Here is a 17,192-nt window from a genome sequence, read left to right as displayed (position 1 = left end):
AGGACAGAAGGGTGTCATTTGGATCACTGGAGTAATTAATCTATACTGATTGTGACATAATCAAGCTGGAATCAAAGAGAAGAGGACATTGATTGAAATGGCTCTTTGAAACATGAAGTGAAGGGGCTGAAAATATCAAACAATATGGCTCCTGCTCCACGCCAGCTTTGGACTCGAACGCAAGCAAGCCATGACATGTAAGTCCCTAGAATATGTTGTAAGTTACACTGAACAAAAACATAAACCCATCATGCAACAATCAAAGATTTTACTGAGTTACAGAGTGATTTTGCTTGATTTTACTGAGTTACATAGAAGGAAATCAGTCAATTTAAATCATTTCATTAGCCCCTAATTTATGGATTTACATGACTGGGCAGGGGTGCAGCCATTGGTGGGCCTGGGAGGGTGTAGGCCCACCCACTGGGGAGCCAGTCCCAGCCAATCAGAATATTTTTTTCCCCACAAAAGGGCATTATTACAGAAATAAATTAAGAAACCGGATGTGGAGGTCCTGGGCTGGCGTGGTGACGTGGTCTGTGGTTGTGAGGCCGGTTGGACGTATGGCCAAATTCTCTAAAACGATGTAGGCGGCTTATGGTAGAGAAATTAACAAACTTCTCCGGCAACAGCTCAGCTGGACATTCCTGCAGTCAGCATGCCAATTGCACACTCTTCAAAACATCTGTGGCATTGTCTTGTGTGAATAAAACCTGCACATTGTGGTCTTTTATTGTCCCCCAGCACAAGGTGCACCTGTGTTATGATCATGCTGTTTAATCAGCTTCTTGATATGCCACACTTGTCAGGTGGATGAATTATCTTGGCAAAGGAGAAATGCGCACAAAAACGAAAGGAAACAAACTTGTGTACAAAATTTGAGAGAAATACGCTTTTTGTGCATATGGAACATTTCTGGGTTATTTTATTTCAGCTCACGGGACCAACATTTTACGTTTATATTTTTGTTCAGTCTAGTAGCTAGAAGCCTGATTTCTTATGGTTCCAGAAACATTAACAGTTATCGGGTAGGGGAGATACAGTACCAACACTGGACTGACTAATAACTGACATTTAAAAACACCTTGCAACAGCTGCCTTCTGAACTTGCAGCATGTGCATCAACCTCATAACTAACCATTCCTGAAACATGGTTCAATCAATCACACAAAATGTGTGAAATATATACTCTAGCAGCAAGGTTGATAAAGTGCAGTTAACCTATGTGATCAATATGTATAGGAAGTAAGTATTGTCATGTGGTTTACATGCCAACACTGTCAAGTTTAATAGTAATGCAGGAATAGTCAAGCAAAACCGTTAAGTAATATCCAAAATCTATCCTGGTTCTTAACTTCCATAAGACCAAGCAGAGGGACGGAAGCTGTCTTATTACCAGAGCAATTCAATTCGGGGGGGCAACGACAACACCACCCATCAGCAAAAATTAGCAGTTAAATATTTAAAAAAGTGTATTCTGTTCAATAAATGACAAAACAATTAATTCCTATGCAAAACCCAACAAGACCAAAGCAGATATACAGTATATGAAGCCATCGTTTACAATAATATCTGCAGTGTGAGACTGATTCTCATGGCTCACTTTCTCTGTACTGCACTTTCATACGCTGCTGAGTAAAGAGGACCGGTACCGTCAAGGACCTCATATCCCACAGTGAAAATGGGCTACAAAAACACAGTCAACCCTCGTGTTGTCAGCAAGACTTCATTTTGGATCCATTAAACTGCTTGTAAGTATGGAAACTGGAACTACACAAATGTAAAGTGTAATAATGTTACGGGGTAGTATGTAGAAGAAAACACAGTGAAGACGATAAGAAGGACGCAGACCTGGGCAGGTTAACATGCATATTAGGAGACAGACTGATTTTAATATAAGCACTGGGTCTATCCTGACTGAGCAGGGCTAAATTACGTTAACGTAAGATGCTTTGTAAGAGTTCCTGGTCAGGCATCAGAGGCCTGTCCGTGGCTGTAGTGTTTCCACACACACACCAATGTTAACCGCACGGCGGTGTCCTCTCCCAAAGACCTTAGACAGTTGCACCAAGAGTTGCGCGAGGCCCCTGGAGTCAGTCAAGAAGGTGGGGGGGGAGCTAGTGCACCCTACCCTTCCACATCATGTCCCAGACTCAACAACTCCAGTGCCAGACAACAGTAGTGGATCTGAAATGTAGTGGTGAGTGCATCAGCTGAGATGCCAGGCAGGACAATGGATAGACGCTGAAGGCAACCAGCGATTGCATGGGGAAAGAGGGGTCAGGTTGGTCTGCTTGCAGGTCAGTTGGAGATCCCAGAAAAGGAAGCCCGTTTGGTTTCTCCATAAGGCCACAGTGTTGTACAGACTGGAGAGGCCAGGGCAGATGAGCGGGCCTTCACGCGACTCCTGGGATTCCGGTTCTGCACATTCTCCCAGTCAGAGGGTCGGAGAAAGGAATCACCCCCACCCTGTCCGTTTCCTTGACTGTGGTTAGCGGCAACAAAGCGGAGATCTACATTTGTCTCCACAGACGAAGTCGTCATTCACAACCATGAATCCAGACGCCATTCTTAGCCCCCCCAGGCCTGTATGTCCCCGGCTGTCATGATGAGACCAAACGACGAGACACAGCCTGCCGGCACATGAACTGGGGACTGGCTACTGCACTACATACAATATAGAAACCCCACACTTAGCCCAGTCTTCAAAGCCCAATTCTGTTGATATCACTATACAAGTGTATACATGTAATTACAGCTGACAGTGAGGTTAGTTCTCCATTGACACTGTTTCCTATTGAGTTGAGATATACATCCACAGCATGATGAGAATCCACAGGCAAAGTTGTGGAGTGAAATGTCAGGTAGGACGAAAAATCAGATCGACCTTTAGTTACAATATAGATCTATTTTTAAAATGTACAAGTACTTTATTTTCCTTCTTTAAGTTCTTTTGGTGTGTGGGGGAGGAGAGAAGGGGAGTTGGCTTATTCTGAAGCAGTACTTCATGTTTTTTTCTGCATACAACCATTTTTATTTCTTTGTGAAATCTAGGGTAAAAATGCCCCCAAAAAAACAAATTATTCCCAAATCCAGTGGTTGTGTTCTTCCATTGAAGTGTTATGGGGTGTTTCTGGAGGGCTGGTTGGGTCAGACTCCAGAGACTAGTTCAGAAGAAGGGTTCTAGGAGGGGTGTGGTAAAACTGAGAAGGGGTTGACGGGTGGGGGGCAGCAAGGTTCAAAAGCTGTCCACCCAGGTACCCATCACTCGCTCTGCCAGTGTGCGGTTAACTGATACCAGCTGTATGGAAATGGAGAGAAAGATAGATTCATCATATTAGTGTAATATAACAATTGATACCGAGTGGTTTGCCAGCCATCAGAATGTTTAGGTGAAAATGTCTTGCATTGTTAAATACAGAAGTTAATGAACCATACACCACAATGAAAGAATATCCACTTCACCAAATGGAAATGCTTACAATTACACTGAAATATTTCAAATACTTTGTCTAAACTTCCCAAAAAAGTAAACATACCTCTTCTCCAACCATGTTCCACATCTGGACCAATGGGAGACCAGTGTTGTTGTCGTAGTTTGTGACCTGGAAGACAGGAAACAGCCAGGTTAGCAACCAATTACCTTCAGTGGAGCGTACAGTACATTACAGTAGAGTACAGTACATTACAGTAGAGTACAGTACATTACAGTAGAGTACAGTACATTACAGTAGAGTACAGTACATTACACTACAGCAGAGTACAGTACACTACAGCAGAGTACAGTACATTACAGTAGAGTACATTACATTACAGTAGAGTACAGTACATTACAGTACAGTGCAGTACATTACAGCAGAGTATAGTGCAGTACAGTAGAGTACAGTACACTACAGCAGAGTACAGTACACTACAGCAGAGTACAGTACACTACAGCAGAGTACAGTACATTACAGCAGAGTACAGTACAGTGCAGTACATTACAGCAGAGTATAGTGCAGTACAGTAGAGTGCAGTGTCCTCAAGTTAGCTGCCTGGTGCTAGATGCTGTATTTTTGGTACCTGTGCAAGCAGTGCTACCCCTCTCGTCATCTCCTCCAGTGCAGAGGCGGCCTCGGTTGAAAAGCTCTTCTCTCCTGTGGATGGATGCATTTACAGACTTGTTAACATAAATGACAACAGCAGATTTGACGACCTTCCACAGGCAGACTGACTTTGGAACAGTTTGACATTCAATTGGGAAAGTTTCTTGATTTTGGAAAGTGTCCTTGAGAATAAGACATTTATCGCAAGTAAACTGTACCATGTCCTTTTATTTAGCCATTTGATGTTACCTGGAAGGGGGGCGATGTTGTCCAGTAATACTTCTGCACCTTGGAACGGTAATGTTACGAAGTCTGACCTGAAAATACAGATTTGAAATAAGAGCATTCAGTCAGTGTGCAGAAAGACCCGCCATCCCTTCTTACATAACATTCCGTTCTCTCTAAATATGACAAAACTATTTGACCAGAGGGGGGCACAATTTCCAAACAAAAATGGTTGAATGAATACTTCCATTTTTTTATTTGACTTATATTTAACTAGGCAAGTCAGTTAATAACACATTCTTACTTACAATGACGGGCTACTATACCTAGCAGGACTGGTGTCTATTTTACCTAAACAAGTCAACTTAAGAAAGAAATGAAGGAAAATGAAATGAAAACAGCTTTGAAAGTGTGGAAAGATTCCAGTTCTTCTGAATTCCAGTTCTGACAACTTTCTCCGAATAGGCTTGAGTTGGAAAGAAATTGCCCGAAACTCTGAAAATGTGCATCAACTAGCCATGCTTTTTCAGCCTTCAGAGTCTAAGGGGGGGCCCACCTTATTTGCCGTAGTGTGTCAATCTTCACTCTGTCATAGCCACCATAGTCCACATATCGGATCTCAACCTCACTGGTCTCTTTGTAGAAGGAAATGACCTGGGCTCTCCACCAGGCTCCCTCTACCGCCGGCGCCGCACAGATCACCCCCACTGAGACAGAGAGAGGGTAAGCATTGAGTCTGGATTACACATACAACTGGTTCAAAAGACATCCATGTCCCTCCTTGGGGGGGGTCTTACCCTCAGCAGGCGAGGGCAGGGTGGGTGTCTCTGGCTGGGAGTAACACAGGAACATCTGCTGGTCCAGGCTGCGCAGGGCGTGGTACGTAGGGTGTGTGTGCTGCTGGACAAAGAGGTGACCCGCCGATACAATGTTCACTACGATCACCTCCACGGTTACACCGCTGGGGAGCAGGAGCTGAGAGAAGAAACAGAGTTAACAACTTTCAAATGAGAAGACATAAGGGCAAACATCTCATTCTTTAAGTTAATCCACTTTCTTTCAAATCAATTAGCAGCACCTTAACTGTCGTGCAAATAAAGCATGTTTGAACAGATTTGAGAGACAGACAGAGACAGAAAGAGAAGGGAACCCTGCACAACCCTCCAGGCTCTCTAGGTACCATGCTTACCCAGGAGGTCATGGGCAGCGAGGGCAGCGTGAGCGGCAGAGGTGGGGGGGCATAGAGGTTGGTCAGGTTCAAATCCTTAAACTTCTTCCCGATCAAGGACAAGGCTTTGTCCACCTGCTGCTGGGAGCCTAGTAGGAAAACACATTAAAACAGCAGAATTCTACTACCAGTAGACCTACAGCACTCATGTGCTCCTGACGGTTGAGGACTACCCCACTCACCCTCTATGTGGCAGATTTGAAACTCTTGAGTGTAAGGCAGGGTGGAGATATAGATCTTTGCACCAGAGCTTTGCTTCAGGAAGCTCACGTATCGCCCCTGTTTCCCAATTAACCGACCCACCAGATGCTGAGAGAGGGAGAAAACAGAAACGGAAGAAGACATTACAAGGAGATATTGGGTTAGAATGAATGTGATAAGAGACTCATTTCTAAGGAACTAGTGGATTTTCCTCTGAATACTAGTCAAGTCTCTGGGTGTTGGGATGGAGCAGGCTCACCTTTGGCACCTCAATCTCCCAAACGATAAGTTCAGAGCCCAGAGCCATGGCAGGGCTGCCACTACTGTCCCTAGCCCCCATGGTGCAGCCACTATCCACCGAGTCCATACTGTTCACATCCGAGCCTGAACACATCCAGACACACACAGTCCTGAGTCAGACAGGTCTTTTACCAACTCACAATTACACATCCAAACATGACTGGAGTCTAACCTAACCATATACCCTCACACAACTGGATGAATAAACATTTTTTTTTAACTAAATAAAAGACAGACATGTGCACATTTACACACACAACTCAAAGTTTAAGACACATACACCAGATCACCCACATCAGCCCACCACACACAAGTCATTGAGCTGTTAATCAAACAAATGACACACAGGGCATAACGCCACTAACCCAACATTAATCCAAAGTCCACCAACACGTGCACACCACTATGGCTCTTACCAGGCATATCTGATCACAGTGCTGCTCTGACAGAACAAAAACACAATGACACCTTCACTGGACTGTTCTGAGTCTTCACCTTCTGTGTGACCACTAACCTTTTCAGGAACACCCAGCAGGCTTTGGGTGTGGTTCTTCCCGTTGGTGACATCACAACTTGCCCCCTAAGCAAAAAGTACAGCTCCCCAAACACAGCTAGAGTCCCTATAGCCTCAGGGTGGCATCTAGTAGAAACACAGCTAGAGTCCCTATAGCCTCAAGGTGGCATCTAGTAGAAACACAGCTAGAGTCCCTATAGCCTCAAGGTGGCATCTAGTAGAAACACAGCTAGAGTCCCTATAGCCTCAGGGTGGCATCTAGTAGAAACACAGCTAGAGTCCCTATAGCCTCAGGGTGGCATCTAGTAGAAACACAGCTAGAGTCCCTATAGCCTCAGGGTGGCATCTAGTAGAAACACAGCTAGAGTCCCTATAGCCTCAGGGTGGCATCTAGTAGAAACACAGCTAGAGTCCCTATAGCCTCAGGGTGGCATCTAGTAGAAACACAGCTAGAGTCCCTATAGCCTCAGGGTGGCATCTAGGGTGGTAGAAACACAGCTAGAGTCCCTATAGCCTCAGGGTGGCATCTAGTAGAAACACAGCTAGAGTCCCAGGGTATAGCCTCTATAGCCTCAGGGTGGGTGGCATCTAGTAGAAACACAGCTAGAGTCCCTATAGCCTCAGGGTGGCATCTAGTAGAAACACAGCTAGAGTCCCTATAGCCTCAGGGTGGCATCTAGTAGAAACACAGCTAGAGTCCCTATAGCCACAGGGTGGTAAGAAGTAAAACAGCATCTAAGGACTAACTTCAACCTACACTATGAAAGGTAACTAGCCACCACACTGTTCTGTATTAGCCACCATCAACAGCAAAGAACATTAAGTAAAGTACAGTAAAGAATACTATCACCTCAACTGTATGCTTTTTTTTGCTTGTGGCAGACTAGCTAGTAGACACAACATGATTCTGCAAGCATTTCTTAGATGGGCAACTTGTTTTGGCCGACTTCAGACATTTACTCTTACAGCTACTATTTGGCGATCTCATTAGTTACAATTGGAAAGGTACAGCACAGAAGCAGAGACCATTAAACTCCCTACCCACAATTCACACAGACTTGTCTACTTCTGAATAGTTATTTTACCAGCTCTAAGACCAAAGCCGGTGACTTTCCAAATGATAGTCAAACCAATCAAAAATTCCCCTCAGCCATGTGTAGATCTGTGCTGCTATGAGCCTGACTCCACTACATGGTGTGGTCTGTAATCTTACCTCCAGACTGATCGGTCTCAGTCTCACTCATCCCGTGAGAACCGTTCCTCAGGGCCATGCCGTTGAGCCTCTTCATTTCGCCAACAGCCCCCAGCACATGGCCTGGTAGGGCTGCCATCACTTGTTCTGTGGTCACTACCTCTTCTGGGACCTGGCGCAGACCACCCTCCCCCTCAGACATCCCTGACACCTGGATCAGATCCTCCTGGCTCTCCCTGCTCTGCTGGTCCTCAATGCTGACCCCATCCTCAGAGTGGCACGTACTGCAGGCTGAGTCCTCGGCCACCATCGCCCCTTCATTTCCCTTCAGTTTGTCCAGGTTGACAGGTACGCTGCTGGCCTCACGCCTCCCCTCCTGCGAGGATGCTGCTGCTGCCGCCCAGGGGTTATTCAGTGCGTTTGCGGTCCCCATTGGCTCCCATGCCGGGGCGGGCGGGCAACCGTTGGGCATCCCTTCTTTCTGCTGCGCTCTCCACTCCATCTCAGCGTGGCTTATTGGGGAGGACCCTTCCTGCATGTTCCTTGTGAGTGCCTCTTGCTCAGAGCATGGCCTCCCATTGGCCAGCGGGGTGCTTCTGCAGAAGGGCTCGGCAGCGGATTGGCCGAGCCAGGTCTCTGGACAGGAGGCAACACTGAGGACCTCCTGGGTGGCTGCCCAGATGACCTCAGTGATCAGACCTGCTGCCAGGTCCTCCAGCTCCTCGCTGCTGCAGGGGGCCCCATTCTCCTGCTGGTGGCCTTGGGCCGGGAAGGCCGAAATACTAGTCACAACAGCATGGTAGGAGCCCTGCGAAGATGTGAGGGTCTCTGGGAAAAGAAGCTCATGTGTGACTACTTTCAGGGCCTGGGCCGGTGTCTCAGCTGGGATGAAGGACGAGGAGAGCAGCTCATCTTTGGTACTGCTGGAGGGGACCAGGAGGGCATCTTTAGCCACCAGCTCCACTTGTAGGTTCTGGTTGAAGGCCACTGCTGCCTCATGTGCTGCTGCCACCTCCCCCTCTGGCTCAGGTCTCTCTGCATTCATCAGGTCTGCTGCTGTGGAGGAACTAGTTGTGGCGTGGGCCGTCTGGGAGAGAACAAGTGCTTCTGATGCTGTGGCAATGGCCTCCTTCACTGAAGCAGGGACCTGCTCAGTAACCATTGATTTCACCGGCTTTGTAACATAGGCAATGGCGACTGACGGTCTCTGCCCAGTGGCCCCGTGTTCTCCGTGGAGAGCCCAGCTCTCCTTCCTGGTCTGTGTTTGTAAGGGTGAGGCTGCAGGAGAAGAACTGCTCCTGGGTGTCTGTTGGCACCTATCTACACCAGGTTCTGTGACTGCGTTGGCTCTGTCTGGGTGGTGGGAGGCCCTCTCTGTAGGTGAACAGGACGTACTCTGTACCTCTACTGCCTGGACCTTAATGGCCGGGATGTGAATTTGTGCTACGACCTCCTGTTCTGTTGACCTTTGCTCTTTGGCCTTGGATGGTCTGACTCTGCTGCTGGCTGTTCTCTCTCTGCAGCTGCTGCTGGTGGTTGTGGGGGTAGTGGCTGTGGCGCAGAGGGACACTGTCCCCTTCTCTACCAGGCCGTTGCTGCCATCACTGGGGGCCGGGGACGCCAGCAAGCCCATGGCCGCTGCCCCCTCCTCACTGTCATGGTTGGTGATTTGCTCTTTCTTGCGCGAGATGTACCACCACCAGCCTATAAGCGCCAGCACTCCAGGCAGCGTGTACGGGACAATAGACCGGAACCTCAGTGGCATCTCCTCAGGACCTTAGCAGCTACACCTGTAGAGCGAGAGGGAGAAAGAGAGCGAGAAAGGCTAAGGTTAGCTTATTGGAGGGAGATCTGTGAGTCTTTTAGTTTCACACATTTGGAGTGCAGGATTATAGTGTCAAACAAGATATTAAAGTTAAGACAGTGGTTAACATTTTGAATAGCCTAAGTGTCTCATTTGACACTCACCCCAAAAAATGGCATAATACGCCTGGGTAATATAGTGTAAAGACCATAGCAGGTATTCTATAGTGTGTGTAATCACGCCCACAGAAATTAGAAGGGTGTGTGAGCGGAAAATAGATTCCAAATGCATCATCCCTGTTCACACAGCTGACAATAAGCACGGCACTGGGAGAACAACATGATGGTCAAAAGGAAACTGTCCTATGGTAGCTTGGCCAAAATGACTTACAAGAAATGCTTTAAAAACTATCATGGCAGTTTACAGGTGGGAGCAGAGCTTCAAAGAAACTACTGAAATGAAACCCGATAAGGCGTTACTCCTGTGAATAGGCCTAGACTAACCAATGACTTACAGTAAAGTAGTGAAATCATTATTTTCCTCATGCCACACAACTTGAATTGATGAACTGCACAATGCTTTGGAATACATAAAACACTGAAGACATAGCACCTTTGTCAACAGCTCCCGGTGAAGAAAGACACAGCAGCCTGAACCTAACATACATGTATGCCTAGAAAAGCCCCAGACTAGACATAGGTCACACCATGGTTTTCTATTGCCTCGTTGAGAAATGTTCAAAGACAGAAATTCCCATTACCGTGGCTTAAAAGTAATATTTGTTTCTACTAACCAAAACAAGCTGCAACACAAAGATCTAGTTTCTAGCAGGAGGAGTGGCTGTGCCACCACCAGGGCTAATGTTTAACCTCCCTGTACCTACTGAGCATGCCCAGCTGCTCCACTGCTGATTGGTCAAAGCACTCCATATCAAAAAAATGAAGTCTGTGCATGCCTTTCCTTAACAGACCGAGAGCAGGTCCAGCCTGTAGAAGGAAGGAAGGAAGGAACCCCCCCCTCCCCCCCTCTTCCGCAGCCTACTAGGGTGTGTGGCAGCTGGGCTTCCACTGCCCCATAGCAAGCACCAATACACACACACACACACACACACACGAGCCAGGTCTGATCACCATGAACATGGACTTTGAACTGTGTTCTGCACGTTCCAGGCCACTGTAAAGCTGGAATTGACAGAGTCAGTCTGCACTGTACAGGTAGACAGCCAGGGCCATGATAGCCTATCTGAATGTGAGCTGTCTGTGAGGAGGCTCTAGTCACTGGGATTTTAACAATATTTCAGTTTCTTCATAACCCAAAACTGAGGCACACAGAACTTTCACGTATTTCACCTGATGGAGGAACCTGTAAGAGGCTTGTTGATGAATGACATAGGATTATAGGTGAATGGTGGGCTGCCCTAAAAATGACTCAGGTAAAGATGTTGATGTGCAGGGGAAAAACAGGTAGCCTTCAAATGCCTCCAGAGAAACCAAGATCAGGGTTGTTTTCAGTGGGGCAGAGAGATCAAAAATGTGGGTTTCTTAGACATGGTCACCAATGCTACGTTTACACAAAGAGCCCAATTTTGAGAATTTTCCCATTAATTGGTCTTTTAACCAATCACATCAGATATTTTTCAGAGCTGATCTGATTGGTCAAAAGAACAACTAGTAGAAAAAAAGGGCTGCCTGTGTCAACCCATTTCAAAACCTGTTCTCCCTTTGTCATGACCCAGTAACTTCTCTATCAAAACAGAGCCTCGGTGTCATGTTCCATAGTGAATGACAAGGTGCTTAGACCTGGTTAGCAAATTATACATCCCTTGCTGTCCATTTCAATATTCTCTGTAGGCAAACTATATAGATTGTGTAGCTTCTATCATTAGCATACAAAACATTAAGAACACCTGATCTTTCCATGACAGACTGACCAGGTGAAAGCTATGATCTATTATTGATGTCACACTCACATTAGTGTAGATGAAGGGGAGGAGACAAGTTAAATAAGGATTTTTAGGCCTGGATTGTGTATGTGTTCCATTCAGAGGTGAATGGGCAAGACAAAATATTGAAGTGCCTTTAAACAGGGTATTGTTGTAGGTGCCAGGGATGGCAGTCTATCACTCTAAAACATGTGAAATTGCATATGGTTATATTATGTCAAAATAATGGTGCAATAATATTTTATAAGAAACGCGTTTTCTTCTGCGTTAGATATGGTCACCGTCCTTGGTTCTGAAACAGTCTTCATTGCGCTGTAGAATTCGCACCTTTCCCTATGTTGCTACGTGCATAATATTAAAGTTTACCTGCATATTGGGATTGACAACAATGCGGCGGAGGAAGCAGCAACAAGGAAATAGCTTGTCTTAGCTTAATTGTCTAAGAACATTGAGTATAGAGGACACTCCAGTTTAATTAGGTCTCTAATCTAATAGCCTAACTGTTAAATGTGCTTGGCTTTAAAAATCCTCCAAATATAGCTAAAGATTTTTTTATTTCACCTTTATTTAACCAGGTACGCTAGTTGAGAACAAGTTCTCATTTACAACTGCGACCTGGCCAAGATTAAGCAAAGCAGTGTGAACAGACAACAACAAAGAGTTACACATGGAGTAAACAATAAACAAGTCAATAACACAGTAAGGGAAGAAGAAAAAAAAAAAAAAAAAAAAAAAAAAAAAAAGCCCCTGCTTCTCTGAGTATTTGTTTAATATCCTAGAGATTCTGTCAGCCTCTCACAACGGCAAAATGTCAGAAAGCAATTTCATAGATTCAGCTGTTTTTAAATCTTTGCTATGCTGTAATAAAGGCTTTACAATGTTGGTGGTTAGAACAGAATGGCATTACTTATAATTTAGTGTTGTTTACACTGTCCCAAACAGGCAGAAAAATATTGTAACAGCACCTGTTCATCACATAATATGCACACAACGCTCACTCCTATACCCTCCTTTTTCTTGATCTTCTTATTACAATTATTATCATGATCCTCATTATCATAAGTCATGTTGTTATCATTAGTAGGCCTTGTATAGTAGCCTAGCATAACCATCATCAAGTTGTAGGCCTAAGAGTGTCTCCTGTTTAGCCTTAATACCTTACCTAGGCTGATATTTCAATAAAAAGGCTACTGTATCAATCATTACTTAATTCATGCGATCACACAGCATACTAGACATTCATGCTTTGAAATGCAATCAAGCATTTTAGTTTTCAAATTAAACAAAGGGAGCTTTGAATATTTAGCCAAAAAAATAAACTGCAATTCACGAATGCATGCAACTGTTTGTAGTCTATTGTTATAAAGGCTTTATATATATTATTTTAAAGAAAATTAATGGGTGTGGTATATGGCTAATATACCACGGCTAAGGGCTGTTCTTATGCACAAAGCAACACCGAGTGCCTGGATACAGCCCTTAGCCGTAGTATATTGGCCAAATACCCCCCCCCCCGTCTGATTTACCACGGCTGTCAGCCAATCAGCATTCAGGGCTCGAAACACCCAGTTTATAATTTCCGTTAGAACAGACTCTCTGGTACACTTATTTAATGTTGTTTACACTGTTCCAAATGGTCAGAAAAGTCATTAACAATCTAACAGCATCTGTTTGGCACAAAACTCAAGCAACGCTAGCTCCTATACCCTCCATTTTCTTGATAGCCACAACTACAGTACCAGTCAAAAGTTTGGACACAGCTACTCATTTAAAGTATTTTTACTATTTTCTACATTGTAGAATACACACACAATACTATAAAAATACGACATACCATGTCGGAATAAACAACGTGCTGGAACTTATATCACTTTATATGCTCAAGGCTGGTTCACTATAGATTCCTCTCATTATGCAGACTAGTTTCACATGACAGACCCTGTGTGAAGGTCCATGACACCTTGCTAGCTTTCTTTTGTTATAGATGCACTCCAGGCTCCTTTCCACCTAATTGAATCACCCGATTTACCTAACCAAAGGTAGTCCAAGTATTCATGACATGGCACAAGATGGGGGTGGGCCTTTGTTCTTTATATACATGTTTTATTTAACTAGGCAAGTCAGCTAAGAACAAATTCTTATTTACAATGACGGCCTATGAACAGTGGGTTAACTGCCTTGTTGAGGGGCAGAACGACAGATTTTTACCTTGTCAGCTCCGGGATTTGATCTAGCAAACCTTTCGTTACTGGCCCAACGCTCTAACCACTAGGCTACCTGCCTCTTTTGTGGTCTATTGATCCTCTAGTTTTCCCTCAAGCAAAGGGGAGGACAGTGACAGAGTGCACTCATCAGACACACTCCTTGAAGTTTGCAGTTTTGCGCAAAACATATTTTGGGTACGATTACGTGTGTGTACTTATTTATACTTGGGATATTGTTTTTCGACAGGAAAAGTTCTGGACTGCAAAACCCACCCCCGAAAATCCAGTGTCATAAGTTGTTCAGACATTCACCTTTGACAAGGTTAGAATAACGGCCAACTAAACAAAGTTACTCCAGTACCTAATAAAATGATTTGGTTAGTGTTTCGCTCTGTGTACACCCACACAGAGCATGCCTAGCAGGCCTGACTAGACTCGAAAGAATCAAGATGAGATATGTACGACCTTGGAGGTAGACGAGGGAAGGGTCACTCGGCATTTGCTTTACACTTCACAAACCATTCAATGCACTGAGCACGAGCAGTTTATTACACAGCGATGCTGCACTTGGAATACGAGGCAACCTTGCAAAGCATACCCACGATAATAATGCTTCTCCCCCAGTCGAGAGATTTCTGGTCCGCAGTTGTAGGCTATCCTACGAGAATTATTCCCATAGCAGTAGTCTAAAAAGCGGGACCAACAATAGTTTATTATAGGCCGTATAATAATAATTTCGTGATATAGAATATTTAAATTACAGTTTCATTGCAAGGCGACAGCGTCCCATAAAACCGGACCTCTGAATTAAAGTGTCAGGCTACAATTGCCTAGACGCTGCTATGGGGCTTCAGAAATAGCCTATGCACCGCTACTTAATAACCTACAGCAAGGCTATAGCTACACATTGTCATTCCAAAGCAGAGACTGACAAATGACGCTGTTAAATGTAGGCTAACTGGCAAAGTTTCGAGGCTCCCAGTGCTTGAGCAATAGCCGCATAATGTCTGGGCAAGGTAACTTGCTAGCTATGACCTACACATTGAGTGTAATAAAAACATGGTAGGCCGCAGCACTTGATGATTTACAATGTAACGTTATCAAGTTAGCCCTACACTATTGTAACAAACACTGATGAACCCGTTAAAAAACCCATGGACCACAAGTTAAAAATCAAAACATTATTACATTCATGATTTAACCAAACATATATTCGAGATCTTGGTGAAACAGTGCATTTACGTGCCTAATTCATTAAGCCACCATTAGAATACGGTTAGCCATCTTCGTTGAGTCTGAACTATGACTGACACTCCATTCACAGTGTTGATGCTAGGCATGCGACAAACGATTCCGCTACAATGTAGGGACAATATCATTTCAATTGTGTCCTGGCAGAGAATCAAGACAGTAGTTCGTGACCAAACGTCGCATACATCTTGCATTATGATCTTGTGGTCGCCATGTAGGCTAGCCTGGAAATGCTAGGCTAACTCTGCATCGTGGGCCCCGAAACATTCACGTTAGCTTGCTAACTGGACATGATGGATAGCCACCTTGTTTGCTAGCAATTCACATGATCCGTCCAAGCAAACTCATAAACACAAAATGGTGACTACAGACCACAAAATTAACATAACATGTATATTTTGAGACCGTTGTCATTTTAGAACGCAGAATAAACTACACAGTTCGATGTCTGCGTGAACTACACACTCAATGACATGGGCTGCAGATGACTATAGTGGCAGAATATTTATAACCAATTTAATAAAACGACTGTTCCATTTCTTGGAATGGAACACTTAGTAGCGCAACATTGTAGACAACCGGCTAAACAACTCGATATATTTAGAATGTAGTTAGACAGACTACATATCAATCTGACATCTGTGGGCCCATATGGCTGTCGATTTTACACTAACACTTTTGGATTATACTTACAGTATTTAAACGTCCACCGTACCGCCACAGTGAATTTAATGATCGTGATATTTTACGTTTTCCGGGCCTGACTCAATCCCAACGTGTACCCCTACTGTGTCTATCTTTCTCTATCCTCCCCACGTGTTGACCGTCCAAGCACTAGACTCTAAAAACAGACCTAACAGCTGATCAAACCTCGCGATAATGGTGCAGAAGAGAGACGACAATAGAGAAGGTAGTCTCGCGGAGTTAGACAGATGCAGTCAAGTTTGATTGTAATTAAGGACACAATTATCTCCCAGTAGTCCTTTAACTAAATAATGTAATTTGATATGAAACTGATGTCCTTGCAGTATATTGTCTCATTGGACACATTGACAGAAGTCCAGTGGAGGCTGCTGAGAGGACGGCACATAATGTCTGGAAAGGAAACAATGGAATGGCATCAAATACGAATCCATTAAATTCCGCTACAGCCAGTACCAATAGCCCGTCCTTCCCAATTAGGTCGCCACCAACATGTGGCTTTATCTCAATTAGCACTCTCCTTGCGTCCTCTCTCCTCGCCACCTTCTCAAAAACCCATTGGATGAGAAAGTCAGAAGTCCCTCCCCTCTGACCTTTTCCTCCAATTGGGTTTGAAGAAGAGCGGGGGCGCGAGGAGATGCAATTGAGACTTTCCCATAGGACTAGCTTGTGCTCTGATTGTAGATTTTTTTCATTAACACTTCCATTACCAATAACTTCAGATGGCGTTAACAAATCATGGCTTTAAAGTGGAGCGCAAAACTTTTATTAACAATGGAATAATTACATGTATGCGTTATACACATTATACAGTAAATTACTGCTTTACAAAAAAAGAAATTATACAATATTATCACAAGTATTTACAGTATAGTAAATATACCATTTTCAAATTGTACAAAAAATGTGAATATACCACTTAAAGAAAAACATTCTGAACAACACTCCAGTGACAAAATATTTTGCACCTCAAATAAAACATGTTACATTTTATGATATTCAACTTCACAAAACTCTTGGCTGTGAATCAGAATAGTGCATGCCAACCACTCATTTGAGAGTCTATGGTTACTCACAATATATATCCTTGTCATCCCAATGGACACCAAAAGGCCATTCTAGATCCTGAAGGCGGCTATGGAAAACTGACATGTTCTGACAATTACTCTGTTGATTAATTCATCCAAGCTGTTTTCCCTGACAGTTGTCTAATCTTAGTTGTCACATGGATTCAAAAACAATATTTATTCATTTATTTGGTTTCCTTGTTATCCAATTGTGTAAATTGCATTTGGTACCCTAATTAAATTCTGATATACAGTACCAGTTTGGACACACCTACTGATACCAGGGTTTTATTTAGTTTGACTATTTTCTATATTGTACAATAATAGTGTAGACATCACAACTATGAAATAACACATATGGAATCATGTAGTAACCAAAAAGAAGTGTTAAACAAATTCAAATCCATTTAAAATGAGGTTCTTCAAAGTAGCCATCCTTTGCCTTGACAGCTTTGCACTCTCTCACACACACACACA

General features: G+C 44.1%; 1 protein-coding gene across 1 annotated transcript; it reads right to left on the bottom strand.

The window, feature by feature from the left end:
* Nucleotides 1-1,860: 1,860 nt before the first annotated feature.
* Nucleotides 1,861-15,950, bottom strand: akap1b (A kinase (PRKA) anchor protein 1b). Its single transcript, XM_024445436.2, has 11 exons — nucleotides 15,640-15,950; nucleotides 7,767-9,535; nucleotides 5,999-6,123; nucleotides 5,721-5,847; nucleotides 5,500-5,627; nucleotides 5,108-5,285; nucleotides 4,867-5,017; nucleotides 4,335-4,402; nucleotides 4,063-4,136; nucleotides 3,540-3,605; nucleotides 1,861-3,301 (listed from the first exon to the last, which is right to left on the bottom strand). The coding sequence occupies exons 2-11, from the start codon at nucleotides 9,508-9,510 to the stop codon at nucleotides 3,239-3,241; spliced, it is 2,724 nt and encodes a 907-aa protein (XP_024301204.1). The 5' UTR covers nucleotides 9,511-9,535; nucleotides 15,640-15,950; the 3' UTR covers nucleotides 1,861-3,238.
* Between the last annotated feature and the right edge of the window lie 1,242 nt (nucleotides 15,951-17,192).

Source organism: Oncorhynchus tshawytscha, linkage group LG14 (genome assembly GCF_018296145.1).
Source record: "Oncorhynchus tshawytscha isolate Ot180627B linkage group LG14, Otsh_v2.0, whole genome shotgun sequence".
Classification (NCBI taxonomy): Eukaryota; Metazoa; Chordata; class Actinopteri; order Salmoniformes; family Salmonidae; genus Oncorhynchus; species Oncorhynchus tshawytscha.
The sequence above is the reverse complement of the archived record's forward strand: the minus strand, read 5'-3'. Positions and strand labels throughout refer to the sequence as shown.

What these genes read in the sequence shown, in the direction of transcription:
- akap1b (XM_024445436.2), bottom strand. Translation starts at nt 9,510, where the DNA reads ATGCCACTGAGGTTCCGGTCTATTGTCCCGTACACGCTGCCTGGAGTG. An exon ending in GGGTAGCACTGCTTGCACAG is followed by an intron (nt 3,606 to 4,062) that starts GTACCAAAAATA and finishes CCTGTCTTCCAG; the next exon opens with GTCACAAACTACGACAACAA. An exon ending in GGAACATGGTTGGAGAAGAG is followed by an intron (nt 3,302 to 3,539) that starts GTATGTTTACTT and finishes ATTTCCATACAG; the next exon opens with CTGGTATCAGTTAACCGCAC.